The 26768-nt window shown below is 41.3% G+C and overlaps 1 protein-coding gene across 1 annotated transcript; it reads right to left on the minus strand.

Annotated features, from left to right (window-relative positions):
• Positions 1-21652: 21652 nt before the first annotated feature.
• On the minus strand, positions 21653-26234 carry LOC117395562 (thioredoxin-interacting protein-like). The gene is made up of 7 exons (XM_033994529.3): positions 25752-26234; positions 25137-25212; positions 24873-25020; positions 24159-24261; positions 23798-24054; positions 23267-23572; positions 21653-23153 (listed from the first exon to the last, which is right to left on the minus strand). Exons 1-7 carry the CDS (start codon positions 26002-26004, stop codon positions 23121-23123), a joined length of 1176 nt encoding a protein of 391 aa, XP_033850420.3. The 5' UTR covers positions 26005-26234; the 3' UTR covers positions 21653-23120.
• Between the last annotated feature and the right edge of the window lie 534 nt (positions 26235-26768).

The raw sequence follows: 26768 nt of genomic DNA on the forward strand, positions 1-26768 counted from the left end.
TTCCAAGGCTCTCTGACAAAACAACAGTTTGTGTTAGATGACTTGCACAGTATATCTTTCCAGAAGCTTCTCAAGGGAACACATGTAATTATAGATGTATGTAGGGTCCTGATCCACAAAACAACTGCAGCCTCATCTTGGGGTCATTCCCTCGAATTTAAGACGCTGCCCAAATTTTCCACCCGCAATTTGAGGAAAAAATAAAACCTCAAATAAATATGCATTTACAAAGATGCACCCTCAATTACGCATATGGAGGCAGTTTAAATAGGAGGCTGTGTGGTCCAGTGGTTAAAGAAAAGGGCTTGTAACCAGGAGGTCCCCGGTTCAAATCCCACCTCAGCCACTGACTCATTGTGTGATCCTGAGCAAGTCACTGAACCTCCTTGTGCTCCGTCTTTCGGGTGAGACGTAGTTGTAAGTGACTCTGCAGCTGATGCATAGTTCACACACCCTAGTCTCTGTAAGTCGCCTTGGATAAAGGCGTCTGCTAAATAAACAAATAATAATAAGTTTGCGGTCGTCTGCTATCACACAGAGCATTACAGTTATGGGCTGTATGTCATTTCCATTCGTGATTACTCACACCTGTTTTTCTCCCAGTTTGTGAACTGTGGTAATGCTTGGCATGTTGAAAAATATGGGGATCTGATCAACATTTGCGATCTGTCCAAGCTGGTACTGTTTGTTAGAAATGCTGACATTGCAATTTGAATTACTCAGTTCTTCTTTGAAAATGACTGCTTGTATGTCATGGATGATTCGAGATTGGGCAGTAACGTTTTGGTTCGTCTTTTCTCGGCAGTATGTCACGTTGCTGTGTGTGTTTGTGCTGTGACGTCTTTTCTCAGCAGTAAGTCACGTTGCTGCGTGTGTTCGGGCAGTGACGTCTTTTTTCGGCAGTCAGTCACGTTGCTGTTTGTGTAATCAGGTAGTCATGGCTGTTGTTGGTGATTCTAATACGTGCATCACTATACTGTATTCGAATTTAAGACACAGGATGTTTTGGAGACGCAAAAAAGAGCGTCTTAAATTCAAAGGAATACGGGATGCAGCAGAGCCAGGCCCCTGTCAGTATATCTTGGGTTATTATACAAGCGGATCTCAGAAGATATGCAAGGTCAGGCCTCTGTCAGCACTTGGATTGTGATCTGGGAAAGTATCGGGGTGTATCTCAATATGGTCAGGTTTGTATAGATTGTGAACAGAGTGTAAGACCTTGGAGATCAGTCAGAAAGGCAGGAAATCAGGCAAATGTTGAAACAGCAATGCTGTTAAGTGGTGAAGGGAATGAAGCTTCAGCAGGTTCAGACCTACATGAACCAAATGAGGCAAGCAGTGTCACGAAGCACAAGTTTATTGGCTTCAGTTGAACTATTACACCTGACCTGTGAGTGTTCCTTTTAGGAATCCTTTGGCGTTTCAGACATCCACGGTATCAAAACGTAAGGATTTTACCAGCACTGTCCAAGTTCTAGCACGGTGCTTGCAGTGTGCTTTCAGGCAAACCGAAAATAACTTTCTTTTGCAATATTTGTTATACACAAAATTATAAACTAAGGCTGAAATGATGTCCCCTCATAATCCTCACCATCAATGCCTGATGTGTACTTGTCAGGATGTGAGTGGTGTGGAAATAAGTGAATGCCCAGGCAGTAATTACCACAAAATAGTTAAACCATAATGAAAAATGTGATGACCATGATGTATATATGAGCAGCACGAACAGAACAGTAGATAATAGGAATAAGCAATGTCTGGAAACAGAATGCAGATACAGCAGTCTTCAAGGTTTAATAGAACATGTCAGGTCCAGATTTGTATAATAGAATTGTACAGTGTCTGATTATGTCCACTACTGCAAAACCTCTCCACAGCAGCTCAGGAGAGGTGACGGACAGTGGGTGTCCTCAGATCCCACAGCCAGTCCAATCACGTCTCTACACCTAGCGGGCTCCGGAGGACAAAAGTCAGCTTTGCAGATGTCCGCTTAAGCTCACAGGTCCTAGAGGTTACTAAGGAGAACTAGGACATACTGAGGAGTACTACCAGGTACTATGAGGTATCTACTCTCATGTAATGGCAATCATTTTTAAAAAGCACTTGAACACAGAAACGTTTGTTTTAAAAGTTGTTTAGTATTAATGCTACGACATGCTACAGGCTACTAAGGGAGACAAATACAGTACAGTGGCTTCCTAAAGGGTACTACCATATATGTGGGGTTACGACAGAGCACAATGTGGTACTGCAAGGCTGGTGTGCGTTGTGCTGAGTCTTCTTTGAACATCACACTGCAATTCACAATTAAACCAGCCAGGTTTGACTTGCTTGTCTCCTCTAGGTCTGTAGTTGGGTTCCACTACCCCACGGGGTTCTCAGTGCTATGTGTCACCACTGACCTACACTGCTAACCTGCAGAGCAGTTTCACAGTGTGTGGAGGGGTTTGTTCCATTGGAAGCCTGTATTTCTCTCAAGGCGGATACCGTCTCAGGCTGTGGTTATCGAAGCAAGCCTTTTCTTTCCAGCTGAGACATGCAGAGGCGGTGGAAAGTTGCCAAAAGCAAAGAGCCGCAAACAATCACAGCAAGCATGCACTGTCCGAGTGACTGCTCATGTGAAAAATAGGCCAATCAGATTGTGAATGATCGCTAGACCGCCAATCAGAGCAGACTTACTCATTCAGGATGTGTGGCAATCAGAAGTTTTGGTCTCAGCTAGTAACAAGGAGTTATTTTGGTAAGAGTGTTTTTGATGACTGGGTTAAAGCAAGAGGAGTAGGTGTTTTTTTTTTCCATGCTAGTTGGGGCGTCCATCTCCTCTCAAACCAAACACTCCTCCTACATTCTGAGATAAAACTAATAAGAGACTAAATCAAATAGACAAACTTTTGGGCTAATATAAAAACACAAGATTTGAATGAAATGAGGCGTCCTTATAAACTTTTCCTATAGTAAAAGCATAGCAAGGTGTAATAAAGTGAAAGCACAGGTAAGCACTGTAAAGTCCAAAGAGGTAAGCATATTTAGAAATATTGCAAACCCTGGTAAATTACAGTACTGCAGGTGTATAATATAACCATGGGAACTACAAAACATGCAAAATGACCCTTCCAATTTACCATGGTCATTTATTATAAGGGGTCAACTGGCCAATCAATGCTCGACCATCTCTAGGTTGATAATTGATCCTAGAGCAGCATCCAGGTGGATCTCAAAGAATCAGCAATAGCAACCTGGCTTGGCATCACATTTCATAATGAAAATAGTGACTAGGGTTTGTTGATTCCTTTAATGATCAAGTCATTCTTGTATTTCCAAAGCTAAACAGATCCAGTCTCTTGTTCTATCCTCATAAATCATACTCCAGAGCCTGGGATTAGTTTAGCTGCTCTTATCTTAACTCTCTTATTATTATTATTATTATTTATTTCTTAGCAGACGCCCTTATCCAGGGCGACTTACAATTGTTACAAGATATCACATTATACATTATTTCACATTATACAGATATCACATTATTTTTACATACAATTACCCATTTATACAGTTGGGTTTTTACTGGAGCAATCTAGGTAGAGTACCTTGCTCAAGGGTACAACAGCAGTGTCCCCCACTGGGGATTGAACCCACAACCCTCCGGTCAAGAGTCCAGAGCCCTAAAGACTACTCCACACTGCTGCCCCAATGTCCTTTTAACAATGAAGACCACAAACAAACTTTTTTTAATTGTGGAAATTCCTTCAGGTTCCTTCCTGGTCAAGTTCAAAACTATAATAACCATAAAGGAAGGCACAGATCACGTCGCTCCGTCCCCTATTTGTACCGTCACTCATGACCCCTTGGTAAATGATTGCAGCCGCTCCTCTTTGAACCGTATGGCTTGCAGTTCACGTCCACCTTTCCTTTCAATTCAGTGGGCTGAGATGCCAATACACTGTGTTTCAGATGGTCAGAAATTAGGATTAAACTAAAGCAGGAAATGTTCTGCCAGTACAATTCGTGCAGAATTAACAGATTTTAATGCTGTTTCAATGAAGAATGCAATGTGGCTCAAAATTAATACATTGATCTAGAAGATGTGCATAGTCCCACTGTTCTTTTTTAAATTCTACCCTAGAACCTCACATTTTCCTTTTACATGCCAAGATGTTCTGAGCCTTCTAAGCAAAAGCACATTGACCTTTTATGGTCATTGAAAAGCTGTCTCGAACGTCTGTTCAGGATCAACACATAAACCCCGCTCTGCAGCACAGACTTTAATATTAACCTCTTCAGGTCATTTCAGAATTCACAGAATTAATTACACATAAGCAGCAGAATTTTCAGAAGGTCCTAAATTACTTTTTACCCCTTTTACACTTGCCACTTGTCGTGTAAACATAGCACTCCCAGGTCCAGTCGTCCTAAAAGTGGCCTGCTCCACATGGGGGCTCTGCCACGGCTTTGGTCTGTTCGTTGTTCTACTGTAGGTGTGTTTACACTGACAACTCGGACCTGAACTGGCTCAGAGTCGATCAGATTAGAAGATTTATCATTGAGACACCCGTATGCACTTAAACGTCCCATCGACCACCCCTAGGGTGAAGCCATTTCCCCTCTGGAGTGTTCAAATCAACAGCAAGCCTGGTAATTGGGTCACTTGTATGTTTCTACCTCAAGGTGGTCATTCCCTGCTAATTAAGATTTTGCCATCAGGAATGGATCAGAGCACCAAACTTGCAAGAACACAGTGTTACTGTCCACATTTACACATGCGTCTGACAACTCTTCTTATATGGAAATGTATCCAATAGCTCCTGCAATATTTTCTCACCCATGAAAAAGACTTTCTATTCAACCAAAGCAAAGCTCATTTGTTTAATAGCTAAAAAGAAACATCTACGACTTTTAATTGTGTCGTTCTCTCCCCCCAGAATTGAAGTTTATTTACTATACTAACAACGTGTAACGCTAGGGTTTTACACTGCATTGAACTGCATGGAATGACAGGACCGGGACGCGAACCTGCATGCAGGTAAAAGACTAGTCGAGAGGAAAGTCTCATTCTGATGGTAGCGTTATAAACCCATCAGCCACTAGGAGGTTGTTGGAAAACATGGATCGAGAATTGATTAGCAGTTTGCTACGCATGTGGACTGGCAGAGCTATACTGGTGTTCTTTTCTGAAAAGAGACTAATATTGCAGATAGCAGACTGTTTGGTTCAAATTGCATGTACTGCTAACAATTGATAAGAGACCTTGCGTCTACAAGCTTCTTGTCCAACATTGACTGCAAGCTAACAAGATAACAATGCTGTGGACCAGAAGGGGCCAGGCTCTAAGACTTTTGGGAATACAAAGCATAAAGGAGCTAAAAGGCTCCCAGGGACTGCCGTTGGACCCAAAGGTTCACAGGGAGAATAAGAGATAATGCCACTGGACTCAAAGGGTCTCAGGCAAAACGGAGAGATAGGAACAAGGAAGATGACAAAAACCAGATGTATGGACCTTTTTGTGGCACCAGGGGTCTGAAGAATGCACTGAGTTCAGAGGTCGTCACACTAGACTACACACACAGACACACACACACACCACACACACACACTCACACTAAATGAAATATATGGTAACAGGATAATGTGTTGTACCTTTTCTATTGGTTAAGTGTCAGAGAAAGAGGAGGAGAGAGACACCTATGCAGAGGGGTATTTAATGTCATGCAAAAGATTGTAAGAACGAGTATTCTGTTTGTCCTGTACCTGGGACCAGACTTCCTGCATATTTCAATAAACCTATCAACTGAATGAAGAAAAGGACTCTGTGCATTTTCTTGAATCTACTTACTCACCATCTTTTTTTTTTTAAGTTAGAGGTGATCATTACATACACGGATATGCAATTACCTGATTCCACCACAGGGGTCAGGATTCTTCCCATAGGACGCCACTGTAACGCTAGGGTTTTTCACGTCATTGAACTGCATGGAACGACAAAGTTAAAAGGTTAAAAGACAAACGCCTTACCAGTCAACTGAAGAGCAAGCTCTCGTGTCGAGAGGAAACACGATGGTACAATTTAAAAAATAACAGCAACCTGCCGTGTGTGTGTCTCTACTTCAAGGTGGTCGTTCCTTGCTGGTTAAGATTTAATTTCAGTCAGGAAAACTCATGCGATAGAGAATATTATTTATTAAAGCTTAGATGACAAATACTACGTTACATATTTTCATTACATCTTTGGCCTTTGACCTGGCCCTTCGAGGGCCTATAATTCAGTTTGCTGATAGTGGAGAGGCTGACTGTAGGGAAGCCATGGGCAGGGGGGCAGAATAGACGCCCTCCCCCATTAGACGAAGCCAAAAAACAGGTAGAGGCTGGGGAGGAGGAGGCGAACTCCGACGCACAGCTGGGACCAATGGATATAAAGCCCTTTCTAGCTGATCATTGGACGAGCTATTTATCGAATGACGAATGAGATGCTATTTGACTGACGGGCGTTCTGGTAATGAGAGTGCCTACTATGCTTGATGTTTTCGATTTTAATCTTAAAAGTGAGTTCCCTGCCTGAACCACAGCTTTGCTAAATTGATTTTTCCTCAACAGCATGACTAGGAAGCCCATTCCATACACTCTCTCTCTGTGTGAAGTGTCTCCTTCCCTCTGTCCTAAGTCTATCTCCACTCAGCTGTGTCCTCTGGTCCTGGATTCTGTATTGCCTTAAAGTATTGGTTCAGGTTTTTAAAGATTTTAAAGACTTCAATCATGTCCCCCTGATTCTTCGTTGTTCCAGGCTAAATAGATTCAGTTCTTAGTGACCTAGCCCTTTTTTTGAAAACCAGCAGAAAACTTTAGAAATACCTACTTCACAGTCTCCCTAATAACGGTTAACAACTTGCCTCAAAACCAATAACTCTTCTTCTGAATATGTTATTATATATATGGAGACCAGGGTTCTTCAGACATTTAAGATTCAGATTTACCTTCCAGCACTTTTTATTTGGTACAGCCGGTATGTGAACCTGCACTCCCCTGTAGGACTCACCCTGCACACTAAGTGGAGAAGCTTCTACCAGGGGAGACATTTGGGGACCCCCAGTTTATCTGGTGTAATAACTGAGCGCCCCCTTCCTGCAACGAAGTTGATTCTTGTGAATTTTATACATTTTTCCCTTATGACAAATCTATAGAATGGAGCGCTTGGAAACGTAAATGAGTGGAAGTACGTGGTAGTGTGTCTCATGAATAAATCTTACAAAAGAGGAAGAGGTAAATTAACAAAATGTTCTGGAAGAATTTCCCCAAATGGCTGTTAAAATAATAAGGAAACTGAAAGTAATACGTCTTCTGTGTCTTTGAAAAATGTTTTGGATATAAAAATATACAAAACGGCCAATTAATGTATTATTATTTATTGTTCAGACATAATTGATTTATATAGGGGAGCAGTGTGGAGTAGTGGTTAGGGCTCTGGACTCTTGATAGGAGGGTCGTGGGTTCAATCCCTGGTGGGGACACTGCTGCTGTACCCTTGAGCAAGGTACTTTACCTAGATTGCTCCAGTAAAAACCCAGCTGTATAAATGGGTAACTGTATGTAAAAATAATGTGATATTTTGTAACAACTGTAAGTCTCCCTGGATAACGTCATCTGGTAAGAAAATATATAATAATTATACTATATGTGTGCACTTTAATACAGATTAGTTAGATTACAATTAAAATGCCCTGCCTCAGTCACACATTTCAGTGTCTTTTGTTCGGAAAGTTGCCAGGAATCGATGGGTAGGGCTCAATTTCCTTTCTGTACAAGGGCAGCTATACTAGAACTAGGATTCTGTTTCCTCACACTGTAGCTGTGGTAATCCCCACACCTAGATCCAAGCCACAGACAAACCCACAATTCAAGACAAAGCCGTGCATGAGCTCCCTGAGTGACTGCTCATGCGAACAAATGCCTTCCACCAATCACGCAGAGCATACTGCCAAGGCTGGCCAATCAGATTCTGAAAAACATTTGGAGTGCATGTGAAACAGTGATACCTGTAATACTGGAAGTGAAACAGACTGTTGTAAACTGAAGCCATCATGAGTGCAAATATTGCTTCATCCACTGCCTCTTTTGTGTAACTATTCTGGGTTAGCTGGATAAGGTGTTTGCCTTGTTATTTTAATAGGTAACAAATCTACATGAGACATAGCTGTAACAGGGGAATGAAACTGGATAGTAGCATCAGAGAAATGGGGGGTGACTGCAATGGAAATCCAAAAAAGGCAGGCATATTGGAGTAGTGGTTAGGGCTCTGGACTCTTGACCGGAGGTTCGTGGGTTCAATCCCAGGTGGGGGACGCTGCTGCTGTACCCTTGAGCAAGGTACTTTACCTAGATTGCTCCAGTAAAAACCCAACTGTATAAATGGGTAATTGTATGTAAAAAATAATGTGATATCTTGTAACAATTGTAAATCGCCCTGGATAAGGGCGTCTGCTAAAAAATAAATAATAATAATATTGTTTTAGAAGGTGTCTCCTGACAATTACATTTTGTGCCAAAAATTTAAAAAAATTAATTTTGGGTGGGAAAGCAAGATTATCGTGAATGTCGCCATGTTTACGAGTCAGCGTAGTTTAAAAGAAGCTTTTATGTGTAGTACGGAGCACTGTATGAGAAACCAATTTTAGACATATTATTATTAATTTCTTAGCCGATGCCCTTATCTAGGGCAACCTACAATTGTTACAAGATATCACATTATTTTTACATATAATTATCCATTTATACAGTTGGGTTTTTTACTGGAGCAATCTAGGTAAAGTACCTTGCTCAAGGGTACAGCAGCAGTGTCCCCCCACCTGGGATTGAACCCACAACCCTCCAGTCAAGAGTCCAGAGCCCTAACCACTACTCCACACTGCTTATTATGGTATGTATCTGAATGAATTGTGCATGTATTTGCAAACTAGGGGGTATACAGTATAAAACTGCCATTGAACAATGAATTGCATTGAAATGTAATTATGTAGTGCTGTCCCTCTGTACCATTTGCCATTCAAATGATCTCCCACGATATTCACTGATACTGCTAACCACATCGCATCAGAAAGGATCTTTGGAAACCATATAAATACACTCTTTCATCTACGGCCCTTATCGTTTTTCGTTTGTTTGCTTCCCCTCTTCCCCTCCCTCCACCTTGCAGCGTGCCTTGTCTACAGGGAAGGTGGCCTCTGGTGCCACTGGTCCTGCCTGCTGGCATTAGTTTTAATCTAATTCAGATATTTCATTTATTATAGTTTTGACATTATTATTATATTTTTGTTAAGGAAAAGCATACACTGCCCCTAATATGGCAATCTATTAGTCAGAGATCTGAGTCATGATCACATGGTTAATATAACCCAGCATATATGAAGTAACTACATCAAATGATTTCTGAGACACAAGGTCTTGTATCCCATAAACTGATTCAGAGAATTACACAATACAGAGGTATACCGAGTATGAAGGCAGTATCTCGAAGCATTAGAAATGCTAAATTTAAACAAATATTAAATGATAAACAATTTGACTGGAAGACTTTGAAGACATTGAATTAGATTACTAGACATTTCTCATTGCATTTGTGTTGCTTTTAGTATTTCTTAGGTCTTCATCACTCTGAAACCCAAAAGTCACATTACCCCAATACGGTCGCAAGTCACTGTGAAGGGGGTCTTCAACCAGGGGTATTCATAGAGTCATAGGGGGTACTCAGGATGACTCCGAAATGCAAAAAGAAAAATGAAATTAAAAGAAAATAATTGATTTTTATTTTTTTTACTGTACTATATATTATCTCTAAACCACTGTGCATAAATATTTAATTTTTGTTTAGTAACTCAGAGGTTACAATACAGACTGTGTGTGTTTCCAAAGAGATTCCTAAATACTGTCTTTTGATTCTGTGCAGCCAAATAATAATTATTATTATTATTATTATTATTATTATTTATTTATTAGAAGACACCCTTATCCAGGGCGACTTACAGTCATAAACAAAAATACATTTCAAGAATCACAGTACAAGAATTAATACAATTAAGAGCAAGATAAAATACAATGACTTCGGTTCTAGCAAGTACAAGTATATGACAAAATACGATTCAATAACGGAGCAGATAACAGTGTCAGTGATAGTTACATCAGGATATAATTAAATACAAAATACTACAGATTAAATAACGCTTGACAGATTACAGTAATCTAAGGTACAGTATTAAATGCAGTAAAATAGGGAGCAGATAAGAGCAAGTAAAGCACATTAAGGAAGAGTGATAAAGTGTCCAGAGGGAAAAGAGGAGTTCTACAGGTGCTGTCTGAAGAGGTGAGTCTTGAGGAGGCGCCGGAAGGTGGTCAGGGACTGGGCAGTCCTGACATCTGTAGGAAGGTCATTCCACCACTGCGGGGCGAGGGTGGAAAAGGAGCGGGCTCTGGATGCAGGGGAGCGTAGAGGCGGTAGAGCTAGTCTTCTAGTGCAGGAGGAGCGGAGAGGTCGAGTGGGGGTGTAGGGATAGATGAGGGTCTGGAGGTAGCTGGGTGCAGTCTGGTCAAGGCATCTGTAGGCAAGTACAAGAGTCTTGAACTGGATGCGAGCGGTGATCGTAATTAAAAGCTTTAAGAATTACTGTTTGGTGTTCTGTCCTAAACCAGCAGTTTGTCCGTCCCAAACTGTGTGACATAAATTATATATTCTATAAATGGGGGGTGGTAATACATTTAATCAGATTATTCTGCCTTTAGTTGTAAAATTGTAAAGGGGTATTAGGGAACACACAGAATCTTTCTTTTTTTCTTATTCCTGAAGATTAACAAATTTTCTTCTCATAAAAAAACACATTGTATGTTTTCATCCCAAGAGTTAAAGTCTCTCAGTGCCTAACTCTATTACAAAACACATTTATCAGGTACCTATTACTGCGAAAAAATGTCATTGCCTAGCGGCTATGAGTTTCTCTCATGAAATGTCATTTGCATCAGTCTACAAACATGAATATGAGTCAGTAATAACATTACACCCACATCTGTTCTTTTCTTAAGATCATATACACTCACAGGAAGGAAGCAGCAGGGCTTAGCCAAAACCACGAGGAAAGAGCCCTGGAGCATGTAGTCTGAGAGTGCTGTGCATGTGAACAAGTGCGTTGTCCAATCAGACAGCGAGTGATCAGCCCTGCAGGCCAATCACAGGAAAGAGCATTCTTACTCCACAGAGGATGATATCAGAAGCTGCGACGGAGTCAGCCACTGTAGCGCTCTGTCTTGGCTTTGCTTGCATTTGTGTGAGATTTAAACAAAGGTTTAAGAACCACAAAGACCGTTCTGGGCTATATCTGGCTGAAGAACGTGTGCTTCCCCTTAGCAACACAGTTAAGAGGCTAATTGTGTTAACCTTATAATGAGGATGCACATGCTAGTGAAATGGTATATAGGGCAAAGGTGAACCATGACCACACTGCTTTAAATGTCCTGCTGTATAAAATGCTGCTTCATAACAAGGGGAAGGGACTTGTTTAAGGTGAGAACAGATTCATATAGGATCATTGGTAGTCTTTTGATACATATGCAACACAACAGATGTCTTATACAACACAAATGAATAAATCAATGTCTTATTTTTATTTTTATTTTTTTTTATTCTATTTTTGACAACTGTTTAGTCAGTCTGTTTCCTATAAATACATTTAAGAACCCACTGGCCTTCAGTTTGTAATAAAACCCAAACAGACTAGACAACTCTGCCCTAGAAAGGCAGCGCTGTCGGGGCAGCAGTGTGGAGTAGTGGTTAGGGGCTCTGGAATCTTGACCGGAGGGTCGTGGGTTCAATCCCAGGTGGGGGACACTGCTGCTGTACCCTTGAGCAAGGTACTTTACCTAGATTGCTCCAGTAAAAACCCAACTATATAAATGGGTAATTGTATGTAAAAATAATGTGATATCTTGTAACAATTGTAAGTCGCCCTGGATAAGGGCATCAGATGCGTTTGCATCTATTCTAGGGGTCAATGGTAACACAAGGGCAACTACAATGGAACAAGCAATTAGTACAAAGTTACTACAGTTTTAATGGTTTGACATGCTAAAAGTACCAAAACAATATGTTCAGGTAATCCATTGAACTACCATGCTGGGTCATCTGTAATATTTATTGTTTCCAACATTAAGAGCCTAGTGATGCAAGAACATCAAATCTATTTAGAGGTATTAAAAACTATAATCAAATGATGCTAATTAGTTTTTATTTTTTGCAGTTGCTGATAATACCTTGGGTGCATTGGGGTTTCAGTATCAAGAATAGTTGATCTGGATATTATTGCTCTAAAGAAAAAATAGGCAGGGATGCTCAGGAAATATCGAGCCTCTGCGTGAACCGGAAACTACACAAGTGAACACCCTAACCACTATGCAGAAGAGACAGGCATGTCTGCATTTATGGTTCGAGAGCGTTTAACACTCAACACTCCCCGCTGCACCATAAAGCAGGCTTTAGTTTGAGAAAAATAAGGATTTCAAATGACAGGGTAATGGGTTCGAACCGGCTGACGCATAGCACATTGGTCAAATTCTGATCACTGTGGTTTATCATTCTATTGCCATTATGTAACTATTTCCCCTTAGCAAGGAGTGCTTTGTCATTGCAGTGTCAGTGCTGCATTGCCTTTTATAGCTTGGGAGAGGATAATTGACAAGATGCATGTATTAACAAATTACTCCACATTGTCTAAACTCCTCCAGTAAAGTTACCAAACCATGAATAAACAACTCAGCCATAGATTACATTCTCTTTCTTGCTAATTGTGATCTGTAGTAATAAACATTGGGAATCTTATCAAAGGTGTCCACAGACACCCTGGGGTGCCAAGAGAATACTCAGCTTAACACCAGAAAGCGTGCAGTACAGTGGGCTTTGGTTGTCGTGTTTTCGAAAGGATAAGTGTAGCTCACTTTTTGTAACATAGGCTGATAGAACTAAGTGAATCTCTTTAGCCTGGAACAAAGCAGAATTAGGATGATCCTGGTATGAGAAATATCTCAATATAAAAACCCTAAACTGCAAGAGGGAATAAATTGGGAGGATTTGTAAATATTGACTTCTAAATCAATGGTCAGAAAACTACATTTCCTGGTTATGTTACCAATAGGATATGTTTCATTTGTGTTGGAGATTTTGTAGTTTTTATTTATGAGTTGTGAAACTCGATGCAGTTTGATTTATTTATAACTGAGTTCCCCCATCCCATGCTCATGAGCTTGCTCGTCAGACGAGTTTTGCAAAGCTCCTACAGCTTGATATTCAGATTACAAGGATCAGATGAGTATTTTCTATGAAGGGCATATTGTACCGGGCACAGAAACTTATAGCAATACCATGAAAAAATGTCTAACACTAAGAACAGAATAAGTAGGCTGTCCCCCTGCAGGCATGGAAATCTGTATTCTGTAGCTGCACACAAAATGGTTTGTGTTTTACCATTGATGTCTCTCTATGTTACGAGAGAGAGGGGGGTGCAACACATTATTGATATCATTCTTTATTGAAGGCTTTACATGATAAACATGAATCTGTGCTTTGCAATACATTTACTTCAATAAGCTTGCTTTCCCCATATAAGGGTGGAGGAACTGGAAATCAAGGTACAGAGGTTAGAACAAGGTGGATGGAAAACTCTGCGTGTTCAGCCTTGTTTGTTTTTTGCCAGTATAATAGGCAGTTGGTGTCAAGCATGCAGAAATCATTAGCTGGCATAAGCAGGGCTGTAAACAAGGAAAGCTGTTTGAAATGATAGTAACCAGAGCCCTTGGCAGGCTTCTCCATGTCCTTGAAGCTCAGGTGACGGTCACTGGATAGCTGAAATATCCCCTCACCTTTGTCCCAGATAGTGCTTTGAAGCAAGTGAGGTTTGTAAATGTGGGCTTAAGCACATAGCCCTGAGACATGCCACATCTATGCAAGGACTTTCTGGTGTGGTACCAAATATTCTTCTGACTAAATCATGGGCTATTCCCAGCCAAGCAAGATTCAGAGGCATTTATACTGTACAGTACAGTGGCATTTATACTATATAATACAATGGTATTTATACAAGTTTACCATGGTAAATTTGAACTATACCGTTTTTCCATGGTTATACTATGCGTGTTACCATAGTTTGCCATGTTTTTTAATAGGCTTTATATATTTCTGTGGGCTTTACAATGCTTACCTTTATTAGTATTATTTATTTCTTAGCAGACGCCCTTATCCAGGGCGACTTACAATTGTTACAAGATATCACATTATTTTTACATACAATTACCCATTTATACAGTTGGGTTTTTACTGGAGCAATCTAGGTAAAGTACCTTGCTCAAGGGTACAGCAGCAGTGTCCCCCACTGGGGATTGAACCCACGACCCTCCAGTCAAGAGTCCAGAGCCCTAACCACTACTCCACACTTTACCATGCTTTCCCTATGTTGTATGAAACTTTGCTATGCCTTCACTGTGGTAAGCTTTTATAAAGGACCCAAGGTACACCAGGGCAACATGCCCATCACCTCGTTAATGCTAAATCCAATCTGTCTGGACCAGACTATATTCAACAGATCACAATTATATTTATGAACGGTTCACGGCTGTCCATCGTAATTCCCAAAGACATAAAGGTTGCCCATACTAAAAGCATAGCAAAATGTAAAAAAAGCACAGTGAAAGCACAGTAAATCATAGGTAAGCATTGTATATCCCATAGAGGAATGGTAAAACATGGTAAATGCATAGTTAAAAGGATATTTACTGAGGTAAAATTGGGCTGACAATGGCATTGACTCATGCCTTCATCACTCAGAATCGCAGGGAGTTATGCAAATAGCTGTTTTCCTTGTGTAAGCTCCCCTGCAGCTTCATGCCTCAACCTTACTTGGTGGTTTTAGTTCTTTGATCAAGGCTGGTTATCTCGTCACTGGCAGTGCTCCAGTGAACGGGTTCCTGGAAGGGTTTTGAAGTACGACAGGCTGATAGGAATGGGAATTCATCTCTCAGCTTTGGATTCTGTGACACAGCTGCTGCGCTGGGATTCGTAAACTGCTTGTTTATAAATATGAGTCTTCGCTGGGCAGGTACGGTACCTGTGTAATCTCCACTGTGTCAAACACTCCCAAAAAACACCTGGGAATCCAACTTGGCACAAAAGCACCAGCATATTTTAAATGTGGGGATTTAAGATGTGATAAATGTCTCCTCTTCAAAGCAAAAGATCATCATTCAATTATATTTCCAACTTTTCTATACAAGATGTCCTTTTGCACACGTTAGTAATCACATAGCATGAAAACAGGTTCTAGTGCAATGGCTTTGTTTCAGTATTATTGAGCTACACTGTGCAGGGAGGGGCTCACAAACACTGTAATAGAAGGACGGAACAGCCTTTAGTCACTGGCATAGCCTAATAATAGAACCAGTTTCTAAGAAAGAAAGGTGTTCATACAATCTGGAGCAATCTTCTCATCAGGCCTTGAGGAACCCACTAGAATGGATTTTGATTTCCACATTTGCTCCAGTTATGAATAACCGGATGGGCTATTAAATCATTTTAACTGCATGTTATATCTTGCTACAAACTGGACATTTATTGGTCCTACTAATATTATAGACTGCTGAGGAGCTTTCAGCCAATTGAGTTTTGTGTGGCACAACATATCACAAACAAACCCCATTCACGACATCGACCAAACCATACTGAACTTTGTCCTCGCTGCAGTTGCAGTTCATGAATCATGTCTCTTGCTTGAAGAATCATAGTTTAGACTCCTTTTGGAATTCTATTCAAATGCAAAGTCAATTCAAAACAAAGTCACCTACAGTACCACATCCACTTTACAGAATTCCCTTCCAACTCTGTGCCAGTGGACCCAATAAACACTTATTATTATTATTAGAAATATTCGGATTTGAATTTTGTAACATAAATGTTAACAGAAAACAATGTTTGAATGGCAAGTGTTTGCATGTATTCACTTCTGTTCATGAGCATATTCTCTTGTACCCAGATGCATGCCGTCCTATACCCCAGATCACAACCAGGCATTCTTTGAACCCAGACTTGTATACGGAATCACATCCCAATGCAGTTATTAATGGTGTCCAAGCTTGGTATCACAGTCCAAGCCAGGCGACTATAGAGTATCACACAGTCCTTACAAGGTGTTTACTGGGGCAAAGGCTATTATTAGGAAAGTATAAGCTTCCTCAATAACACAGCAGTGTTTGCAAAATGTGTTGATGTGCTCATGTAAGCTCTTAGCTACATGATCTGTGCAAGTGTATTGTGTACTAGACAGATCAAATGCACGTACTGCACCACGCTGTCCGCAGGAGCATGCTTGATTTTCTGTGTTCAGACTGTATGGAAGTGGGTTGCCAGGCTCTGCATTTGCTACTGGCTGTGTCACCACCGCTTGCACGGTAGGTTCTCACCTGCATTCTGTTAACTGTGTTGGAAAATATACTCCTGACTGATGGGACATTGATGTGCAGGAGTTTCCAGGTTTGCAAAGCATTGGATACAATTAGAGGGGAAAGAGGGGAACTGGCTGTGTTGTATGAAGCACTGCTGTGATCCTGTCCACTGTCAATGACATAAGGTTAAAAGCTTTATAACCATGAATGCAAATGAGACTCTTTTGCATAGTGGTTAAGGCGCTCACTTGAGGTGTGCAGGATCACTGGTTCGCGCCTTAGACAAGCAGCCCTAGTTTGATACTGGAATGAGGTTTATAGACTGCTTCATGGTGGGGCTGGAAACATGGCACAAGACTCTTCACATTATGAGTTACCTGATTACTGACTAGACTGGATTTACCAAATTCGGTAATGCATTGCAACGCCCTCTTTGTCGAGTGCTGTTGCTTCACTGCTGCCAGGGAGGGGGTGACATGACGAAATCTAAAACCTTCCAATATTTTTCACTTTGTCTTTTCTGCTGAGGAGTGGTTTCCCTCATTCCTCTGCCTATCACAGGGTGGTGTGTATAATCATTGAATCAGTTTCGGACCACATGTTTAAAACAGGAATTTCAGACCTTCTGGAGCAAGTACAGGCAAGTAGCAGGGCAAGGTACAAATGTTTATAAAGAATTTAGGAATGCAAGCTATACTGTATCTTCAATGCCATGTTTTTTTTTTATTTTTTATTATTTTTTTATAATACTTTATTGAGTTTAAATGTATTATTTTACTCCAGTTACGCTCCCTCACCACAGCAACTCCCCACAACTTCTCAGGAGATTCCCAAAGCTACTGAGTCCCTGGCTATGTGATCTGGAGGTGGTGTAGCCGCGAGAGGGGGTGAGGAATGAAATGACCCCCTGTGTCTCTGTGCTACCCCTTCTGTAGCGCTGTGTACAATCCCACTGGAAACAACACATTACTAACTGGAGCGATGACCACTGAGGATCACCCCTAATAAATAATAAGTATAAACAGGCAGGCACATACTTCCATACTCTTTGCCAATTTGGATCTGCACACCATAGTGTTCAGACGTCATGCTTGTTACAAGTCTGTTTTAATTTGATTTACACCATTGTAATGGGGTTTGATTTAGTGCTGGTGAGATTTGATCCCTTGCTTGTCACCCTATGCCTGCTGGGTGCTCTAGTCTATGTGAAACAGGACAGGAAGCAGCCATTTCCTATCTGGTATAGTGCCTTCAGAAGTCCTTTTCTATCATCAGCCTGCAGACCAGGAAGCAAACTTGAAAACGCAAAGACATCATAAATCTATGACCTTGAAGAAACAACTTTAGCAGCAAGATCATCACAATAAATTTACAAAAACAAAAAATATTATCCAGTGGTCCCGATACTGTAGAACATTGGCCGGTCTCTAGAGCAACGGATCCCCAGTATGTATTGGATAGTTTATACCATTGTGAAAGTTGGAAAAGTCACAAGGAAATGCTTTTTTTTCAACTTTGTCCACAGCAGTTCAGCAGGACTGTCTTTCTCTGCTTGAGAGAGGCAAGACTGAATGGCGTGCTGGGGTGATAGGTCAGGACTGAGGGTCTTGACTGCAGAGCTGTGAGGGGAAGCTCTCATGGCACATTTCAAGAATTAAAAACCAAGAACAAATGCGTCTTTGCAAAATACAACTGAAAACATACATGTGCATATTATTATACATAGTAATACAATCTAGCCATTGAGAAATATGTTATTATTAAAAGCTAGAAGCCTTTTTACATTATTTCTTAGTAGACGCCCTTATCCTGGATGACTTACAATAGTTACAAGATATCACATTATTTTTACATACAAATACATTATTTTTTACACATTATTTTTACATACAATTACCCATTTATACAGTTGGGTTTTTACTGGAGCAATCTAGGTAAAGTACCTTGCTCAAGGGTACAGCAGCAGTGTCCCCCACCTGGGAATGAACCCACAACTCTCCAGTCAAGAGTCCAGAGCCCTAACCACTACTCCACACTTCTCTTCACAAAACAAACCCTTTCTGGTCTTACTGAGGGTTCTTTCTGAGCTCATTAAGCCATCTTGAAAAGCTTGTTATTTACAAAAGGTGCTCCAGCTATCCAGTTAAACTTCCTCAAACACTGCTTACCTCCTGTTCCCCCGGCCTAGTCTACTGAGCTGAAACAGTGACTTGGGCCAGCATTATATATGCATTTTAATTGTATACACTTAAACTAGACACCTCCTTTTTTAAAAGCAGGAGTTTGACGGAGACAAAACTTACAATCTCCCCTGCTGCCCTTCTCCTTTACTGTTGCCAAGCAACGTGGACAGGAAGCCAGTCCTTGAGATAAGGAAGTGCTCTTTATCAGGAAGTTCTCCTTCCTTGCTTTTTCAAACAGACTGTGTGTTTATTCAGTAAACACAAGTGATGTTCCTGGCTTCTGAAAACTGAAAGAGAGGCCACTCACTGCCCAGGGAGCTAACATAAAAAACACACACAGTGTGGAAAACAACAACAACAGCAGTGATCACAATTTCCTACCTGAATCCCAGCCTTAGAAAGACAAAGGCAGGCATCTGAAGCCAATTTTACAGTTAGGCTTGACAACACAGCTGAGGTCTGTGAGTTTGTCTGGAAAATCCTAACTGCCTAGTGCTGAAGAGGCGTCCTCATTCATGTGACAAAATATTTTCCATTTACTAACAATTCAGAACGGGACTGGGCGAGTGACTGGTTCTTCATTTTACCCCCCATAAAGGGTTGATTCAATGAATGGGATAAATGGGGTTTGTCTAAACGTCTGTCTGTATAATGCAATATTATGCCACCCTTCCAGTCACACTGCATTTCATCTGTCCCAAATCTTGTTGATGGCATCCCTGCCAAGTGGTGGCCATTCCCCAGTTGGCTTATTGAGTGCTAACTGGGGAACGGCCACATGCATAAAAACTGTAAGGATTTGTTTCAGACCCAAAAACGAGGCCAGATCATACAGAATGTCAGTTTATATAATGTCAGTTTTACTGTTTCAAGAAGTCTCTTCTACTCAAGTACAGCTAACAAAATAAAATCTAGTGTTACCACCATCTTCGATCTCACGTTTTCCTAAATGGATTTAAACATGCAGCTTTGCTAAGTGTGCTGGCAAGAGACGCGCCTAGATGGACAAACAGCCTGCAGGACAAGCAGCACGTAGAGCGTCTCATCCAGGGCTCCCAGGCAGGAATGTCCCATTAACAGGTGACTGACTTTGTTCAGAAACTTTCCCTGGAGCTAGCAAGCGTGTTTTCCATAGCTGATCACCCCCCCCCCCCCCCTCCCCCGATAAAAGATTTTCAATTTACAATGATTTTTTCAGGAAATGTTAAAGATATTTAAAATGATCAATGTATGCTGCATCATTTTTACGCAAACTGACTTCAAAATAATTTCGGTCTAAGCACTTCAGACTGTTGGATCAGAAGCACATTCTGTTAACATGATTAAAATAAATAAATAAAAGGAGTGGAGTTTGGTTTCACTGGAGCCGGATCATGAAGTTTGATCAGGTTCGGATTCCACTCACCCGTCATTGTCATCCAACAGTAGGGTTATACGCACCGTAGCAAGGCAAATTAACCAATGAGAATCAACTACGTCAACGTCATTGAGTTGCTGTATTTCAAACCGTTATTTCTTATTATCAGAAGTGCATACTATACTAAAGAAAAAATAAATGAAGACAGGACACTGAAAATCCCTAGTAGCTTTTTTTAAACAGCCCCAGAGCCAAAGACTGGAAGTTTTACCCCACGAGTCACCCGCTGAGCAGAGTGGAAAAACAGGCCAAGATTAACAACAATGAACTCCTGCAGATTAAACTGTTCAAATACGTGTATTATGTTCCATTTGTTACACTCTGTGTAGTTATCAGTGAGGTTATGTGCAACAATGCAAGCACTTGTCATGAGTGCGTTTTAACATTATTTTAGTTGCTGTAAGTGTAGGTAGTTTTTGTTACTGCCTTTTGATAGCCATAAAAATAATAACTGCATTTCTCCTGCAGGACGGCACTGGAAATTAGACAAATTGCACCCTGTAACTGATTACCTATAAAGATAATGACACAAGGGCTTGAAATATGCAACGTCTTTGAATAATCCCTTGGGAGATATGGAAGTGCTTTAGTTTGTCTTTGCATAACCAGCTTCATTGAACATGCAATTCAGCCTGGGGTCGAACAGTATGCCGATAGAAGTACTAAAAAGGAATTTATTATTCCATCGCACCATGCATTTCCCTGGTAATTGTGAGAGAGTGCAGACGTCACTCCTTTTAAGTTTTGCAGATATCTACAGAACCATTTGTCCGATTGTGATGAAACTTTCAAAGGACATTATTTTGCACACATTTTTTAATTGTTTCCGAATACGGGAGTAAACAGAGGCTGTCTGTCTGTAGGTCATACTTTTTACGTAGATCTTGAAAACTGCTTAACCGGTTATGATGAAACTTGAAAATCAGAATCTTCGGGTACATAAGAACATCAGAACATCAGAAATTCCAGAACGAGGAAATTCCAGAACGAGGAAATTCCATTCGGCCCACCTACACTCGGCTCACTCACTTTGGTGAAAGAGTGGCTTGCAACAGAGAAGTCTTTAACCAAGTGTAGTCCTAGGTATCATGCTTTAATGTATAGAACATGTGCTTCTCTCATTTGAGACCCATATAACACACGGACGTGCACAGCAGGTGAGATTTATACAATTGTTTTGTTAGCTGATCGCTTTGACAAAGTAATTCTAACATACGAATCTAAAGAAAAATGGATGCGAATGCTGACAATAACAGCATTGTGTTTGAAGGAGAAACAATAGCATTGCAAAGGGCTTTAGTTGAAATCTATCACAGTGAGTGGCTAACCTTTGAGTCATCCAATACCTTTACATACAATGTCTCCTGTAACAGGTAGTATCGAGATCTGTATGTTTTGATGGGCTGATGAGGGATTTTAAAGTTATCAAGCAGGACACGGGCTAACTTGTATGTGACTCCTATCTGACCATTAGTTTGGTCATTTTATATTGTAATCTGTTGGTTATTTATTCTTGGTGAGATTTCAAATCTATTAACTACAAAACCTTTACAAATGACGACCTGTGTAATTAGAGGGTTTTGAAAACAAGAGAGAAGAGTTTTATTATTTTCAAACTTTTATTTATAAAAAATAACCCATAGTGTTTATAAAAAACAATACAAAATATAATACTTCTTTTTCAAACAAAATATCCAAAATATTACAAAAAAAAAATATACAAAAACATTTTTTAAAATCTCTTTTTTTACAGGTTCAAATGAGAAAAAACATTGGTTCAGATTCACCCAATGAAAACGCAGTGCTGAGAGCAGTTCTCAAACAATACAAACAGAACAAGGTGCATTTTTTTTGTTGATTTGTCAGAGAAAATTAATGCTGTTTTAAACCGAGTTTCAAATTTGGCACTGAAAGTGTCTTAAGTTTGGGCTTTTATTACACTTTGCCTAAATAGTTTCCCTTAGATTTTGCTTTGCTATTAAAAGTATTCTGGGGCAGAGGGAATTAACTCACATCCCCCCCGCCCCGCCCCGCCCCGCCCCATATCTTTTATGTGTGCAACCGATATGCTCTGACAATCAAGGAAACGTCTTCAAACATATAATTAAGCTCTCTGTTTATACATTGTTTTTAAAACAGTAACAAAATCCGGAAGACAAATAGTGGAATTCATCACTTTCCTCACAGGCAGTTATAGAGCAATTTGCATTCTTAGAAAGTGCTGTAATACAGTAAAAAAAAAAAGGAAGAAAAACACTGATTTACAATCTCTTTGGAAGACCAAGTAATAGATCTCCATTCCTCTGACTGATGCCTGAGGAAACCATGTGGCTGATATTCTTATTGAATACAAAATTGAAATATCTTTATTTTTCTTGTAGAAACAAAATGAACGTTGCTGCTTTCTTGACTAGGAAATGCTCATATGCCATCGGTTCTGGATTTCTCCTCTCTACCCCCTCATGGCCATTAACTACACGTCCTCTGCAAAAACAGGATTACTGGAATGACTACAAAGATTCGCATGGCCAGCTAACCCCAAGAAAGCAGCAAACAGAGCGCAGAGCCAATAAATCCAGACTGGGGCTTCGGGCCCGATGCCTCAGCCTTCAGTACTACATTCTACAATTCTTCCATGTAATTTTGTTGCTAGATTTCTTTACTAACAAAATAGATGTGAAATGGTATGTTTAAATAAAAAGAAAACGTCGGCTATAGGCCTTTCGTTTCCATTTTTTTCAGTAGGAAGAACAGCTTATCGAAAGAAGCATCGTTTTTTTTTCAAAGCACCAAATAGACCTGGCTGAGAAAAGTTTATGGACTTATTTTTCTTTGCATTTACAGGGCCTGAAGTGTCGGCACACAGGTGACGTCAAGCAGGCCGAGCCCTCTTTCTCCTCCATTCCTCAAAAAAGCCAGCCTGCTTCTCAAGACCAAGGCACTGGCCTTCTGTCACCTCCAGACTTGTGCTTTTACACCTAGTTGTCGGAATCCCAGGAAAAGTGCTGAGGAAGGTTGAGCAAACCCCGCAGTAGAAAGTTGCTAAGCGACCCCCTTTATTAGCAAATCTACAAAGCGTTGCCATTGCATTCTTCGTCAACCTGAAAAAAGACAAAAAAGAAAAGCTTATTAGATTTAGGAACTAACACATACTTTAAAACAATCCTGGTGGTTGAATGAGGTCAAGTTTAAGAGGGAAAGAAGGGGTCGTTACCTCAGTGTAGGCTGGGGGTGGACAGAACTGGAACTTGGGTGCTGTCATGAACAGAGGGCTGTCGCTGCCATCATAGTCGTCCAGCAGCGGCGTGGTAGGGCTCTCCATGCGGCAGTCTCTGGAGACGTCACCGTAACTTGGGGGTGCTTCGGGGAGGCGAAGAGACACCCAACTGTTGTTTGCGCTGCTGCCCTCCTGGCTGCTCATGCTATTGGTGCGGCTGCTGCAACCACTGTAGGGGATAGTGCCGATTACCAGAGGCAGCTCCAGGACCAGCTTGTTAGAGCCAGGGATGTGGACGTAGATCTGTGAGAAGGGAAAAGAAGGAATGTTAAAAATGTCTTAGCTGAGAACAAACCAACAATCTGGATTAGGGGGACTGAATCCCATTGCAGGCCTTGTCCAAGATCTTGCAGGAGAAGATACCTCTTTTGCCTGCTAATCCCTACTCGCTCACCCAAAAACAGAGGGGGTGTAGTTATCTACTTTGTAGAACTCTGAACTAAAGGCTGTCAAGCATGTTGAACTCACCATTAGGAAGTACTCCACCCGGATGATGTTGCAGGCCAGGATAGAGGGCTTGATCTTGGGTACGCGAATGGTCTTGCCCCTCCAGGTTTCGCACATGCCGGAGATGATGTGGTTACCCCGGACGGAGGACAGCTTCTGCTGGAAGACTTTGGTGCGGCCGTTGGCCTGGTAGGTGTGCTTGGCAATGATGGCTGCTTTGGGCACCACGATGCGAGAGCAGGAGTTTTCAAAGTCTGCGTCGATCGTGATCTCCTCTCCTGGTGACACAAGGAAAAGGCAATGTTAGCGATCATCAATCTTCAGGCGATAATAATCAGAGACACGGGCACACCAACGTACTTGTATCTATCAGAAAGCTTACCTTGACAAAAGCCTCTCCGGTCGATTCTGGCATTGAGTGACACCTGTCCGTCCGAAATGAACATGCAAGTCACTTTCTTTTCTTTCGTCCCAGCGGCGGGTGACTGAAAATAGGCAGAAAGGAAACATTAATGTCGATTGAAGCTAGGTTAGTTATTTTCAATGCACATGCACTTGAGTTACTGAGTGAGTTACTGTACCAGGTGAGTTAATCATTAACCACTAATTGCCCACCACAGTCATAAAGCCTCATAAAGGCATGACTGTTTCTTAATGAGATATGCTTCGGTGCTACTACTGTGTGCTCACTGTAGCGGGACAGAATCGACCAACCCTGTGTTGTCAGTCACAATGGCTTAAGTGACCTTGGCCTAACACAAATCCAGGTAATGTGTCTCTTAAATTAACTTGATATACTGAATCTCTAGACTTGAACTGGAGATATGAGCTGTAAGAGATTCCAGCTGCTATCCATCTTAGCAGACTGCAGCTTTGGCAATGCTTTACTGCAAGCCCATCATTCTTTCAAGCTCTTAACTAGTGCCAAAAGAAAATAAGCTTTCTGTTCAATTCTGTATTTTGACTTTTGTATTTCGACTATTGTAAAGCGCTTTGTGATGGTGGTCCACTATGAAAGGCGCTATATAAAATAAAGATAGATAGATAGATAGATAGATAGATAGATTGATTTTGTATTATATATGAATCCCCTTACCATCAAGTCTGGTGTGTTGACGTCAATGGGCTCCACCACTTCAAAGTTGGTGCTGGTTTCCAGTAACGGCTGACTGGGACGCTCAAGAAATGCTTTAACGTAGTACTGTACGCTGCCAAACTTCCCCTTGTAGGACGAGACCAACTGCCTGTGAAACACAAAATTAACATTTTTCTTAGCACTTTGCAGAGGGCGCATCAGTTAAGCTTCATTTTCAAAAAGGTCATCTATATGCTGAAAAAGCACAGTGCTTCAGACACATACCCTTGTTGTGGAAGCTCAAACCCGAACTTGTACTCGTATTTTTTTCCAGGTCTCAGTATCACTGAACCATCCGCATCTAAAAACAAAATGAAAACATTATCGGTTAGTTCTTGTGCAGTACAATGACTAATGTGATGTCACAGACCTATTGCTGCTCGCTATTGGTTTAACATTATCTAGGCTCTCAAGCAGCACACCCCTGTTATCTCGAGGGAAACCCCTCCCTAATACACATCCCGTGCTGCCTGCCAGCCATTGCTCTCAAGAGCATGGGAATACCCCATTAGCGCGTCCTCAACAGCGCCCCCTCTCGCCAGCCAGGGGAATTACAGTAATTTTAGCAGCCCAGAAGAGATAAATGGCTCAGCTAATGACGAACTGATGGGAACAATTCATTGCACGCCGCAGCTGTTTCAAATTGATCCCATCAAAAAGCTAACCCGCAGGAAAAATTGCCAATTAAATTGTCCAGCAGTTTTAAAAGGTTTTTCAATTCCAGTACTGTATAGAATCCCTTTGCATGGTCTCTAAGTGTGCTGTGTAACTGATCAAGCATTGTACTGTATAACACCATTCTATGTAGTGATGTCTGATGCTTTGAGTCTCGTCTCCTACCTGCTGGCTGGTCATCCAGAGTGACCGTGTCTTCGTAGCGGAGATAGTCGATGTCCTCCCGGCAGCGCTGTTTCCCCTTGGCATATTCCACTTTGGCGCATCCGATGCCGATGACTCTCACCGCCGACACCTTGGTCACCTCGGCTACCTCCACCAAAATGCGTCCCGCTACTTTATCTCCACTCGAGTAAGTCTTGCTGGGGTCGCTGAAAACCACCTCAAAGTTCTTCATCTTCTTTGTCATCACAACCATTTTGGCTTCTGTTTCGTTTCCCGAATTTAACGCGAATGCAATGTCGAACAAAACAAAATATCGTTATGCGTTTTCGACCATGCACCTCGCTCGCAAAGTGCTTATTTCAATTGCCTGCTCGCTCTTTTCTGTCTGCTGTTTGTAACCTAAGCGCTATAAACAAACCCAGGAAGCCTCGCTTTTATATCCCTACCCTTTGCCATGACTCACAGACCTTGTTGATCAGTTTCAGTGTCCATGTGCTACTAGAATGCTCAACATGGCTCACCGCGTGTACAGCCCTCCCATTGGCCAAACCGGCTTGTTTGCGTCGCCTTCAGCCAATCAGCTACTAAAGCCGACGCGTGGACAGCTCATGGATAATAACAGCAAAGCGAGTGCTCGCTGAGGGGGCGGGGCCGGGAGAGAAGGGGGTGTGGCTTTAGAGGTTGATTGAAAACCCAGACAGCCAATCAAGTCATCCTAACAAAGCCTCAGGCAGCCTTGTTTTGCACCCCGAAGTCCGCGTCCAATGTTAAGATACAATTAAAGGTGTACGTTCTGTTCCAGTTGCTTTGTTGCTGGGAGGTGCGGTCAAATGTTCTCCTTGCAGTCTGGCAAACGCACATTCTGCACGTTTTCAACCCGCTAAATTCTACTGCAAAGTTTAACCGACCATATTCCATATGCATACTATATGTTTCTAGACGTTAGAAGGAGTTCTGAAATATTTTAGTCGATGTACGTGTTAATTATACACCTTTGTGCGTTGTGCATGCTACACT

The sequence above is a fragment of the Acipenser ruthenus genome, chromosome 32 (assembly GCF_902713425.1).
Source record: "Acipenser ruthenus chromosome 32, fAciRut3.2 maternal haplotype, whole genome shotgun sequence".
NCBI lineage: Eukaryota > Metazoa > Chordata > Actinopteri > Acipenseriformes > Acipenseridae > Acipenser > Acipenser ruthenus.

Excerpts from the sequence above, each read along its gene's own strand:
- LOC117395562 (XM_033994529.3), bottom strand. The coding sequence starts at position 26,004 with ATGGTTGTGATGACAAAGAAGATGAAGAACTTTGAGGTGGTTTTCAGC. Across the intron at positions 24,262-24,872 it reads TCAACACACCAGACTTGATG|TCACCCGCCGCTGGGACGAA; the intron begins GTAAGGGGATTC and ends GCCTATTTTCAG. Across the intron at positions 23,154-23,266 it reads CACCCCCAGCCTACACTGAG|GTTGACGAAGAATGCAATGG; the intron begins GTAACGACCCCT and ends GTCTTTTTTCAG.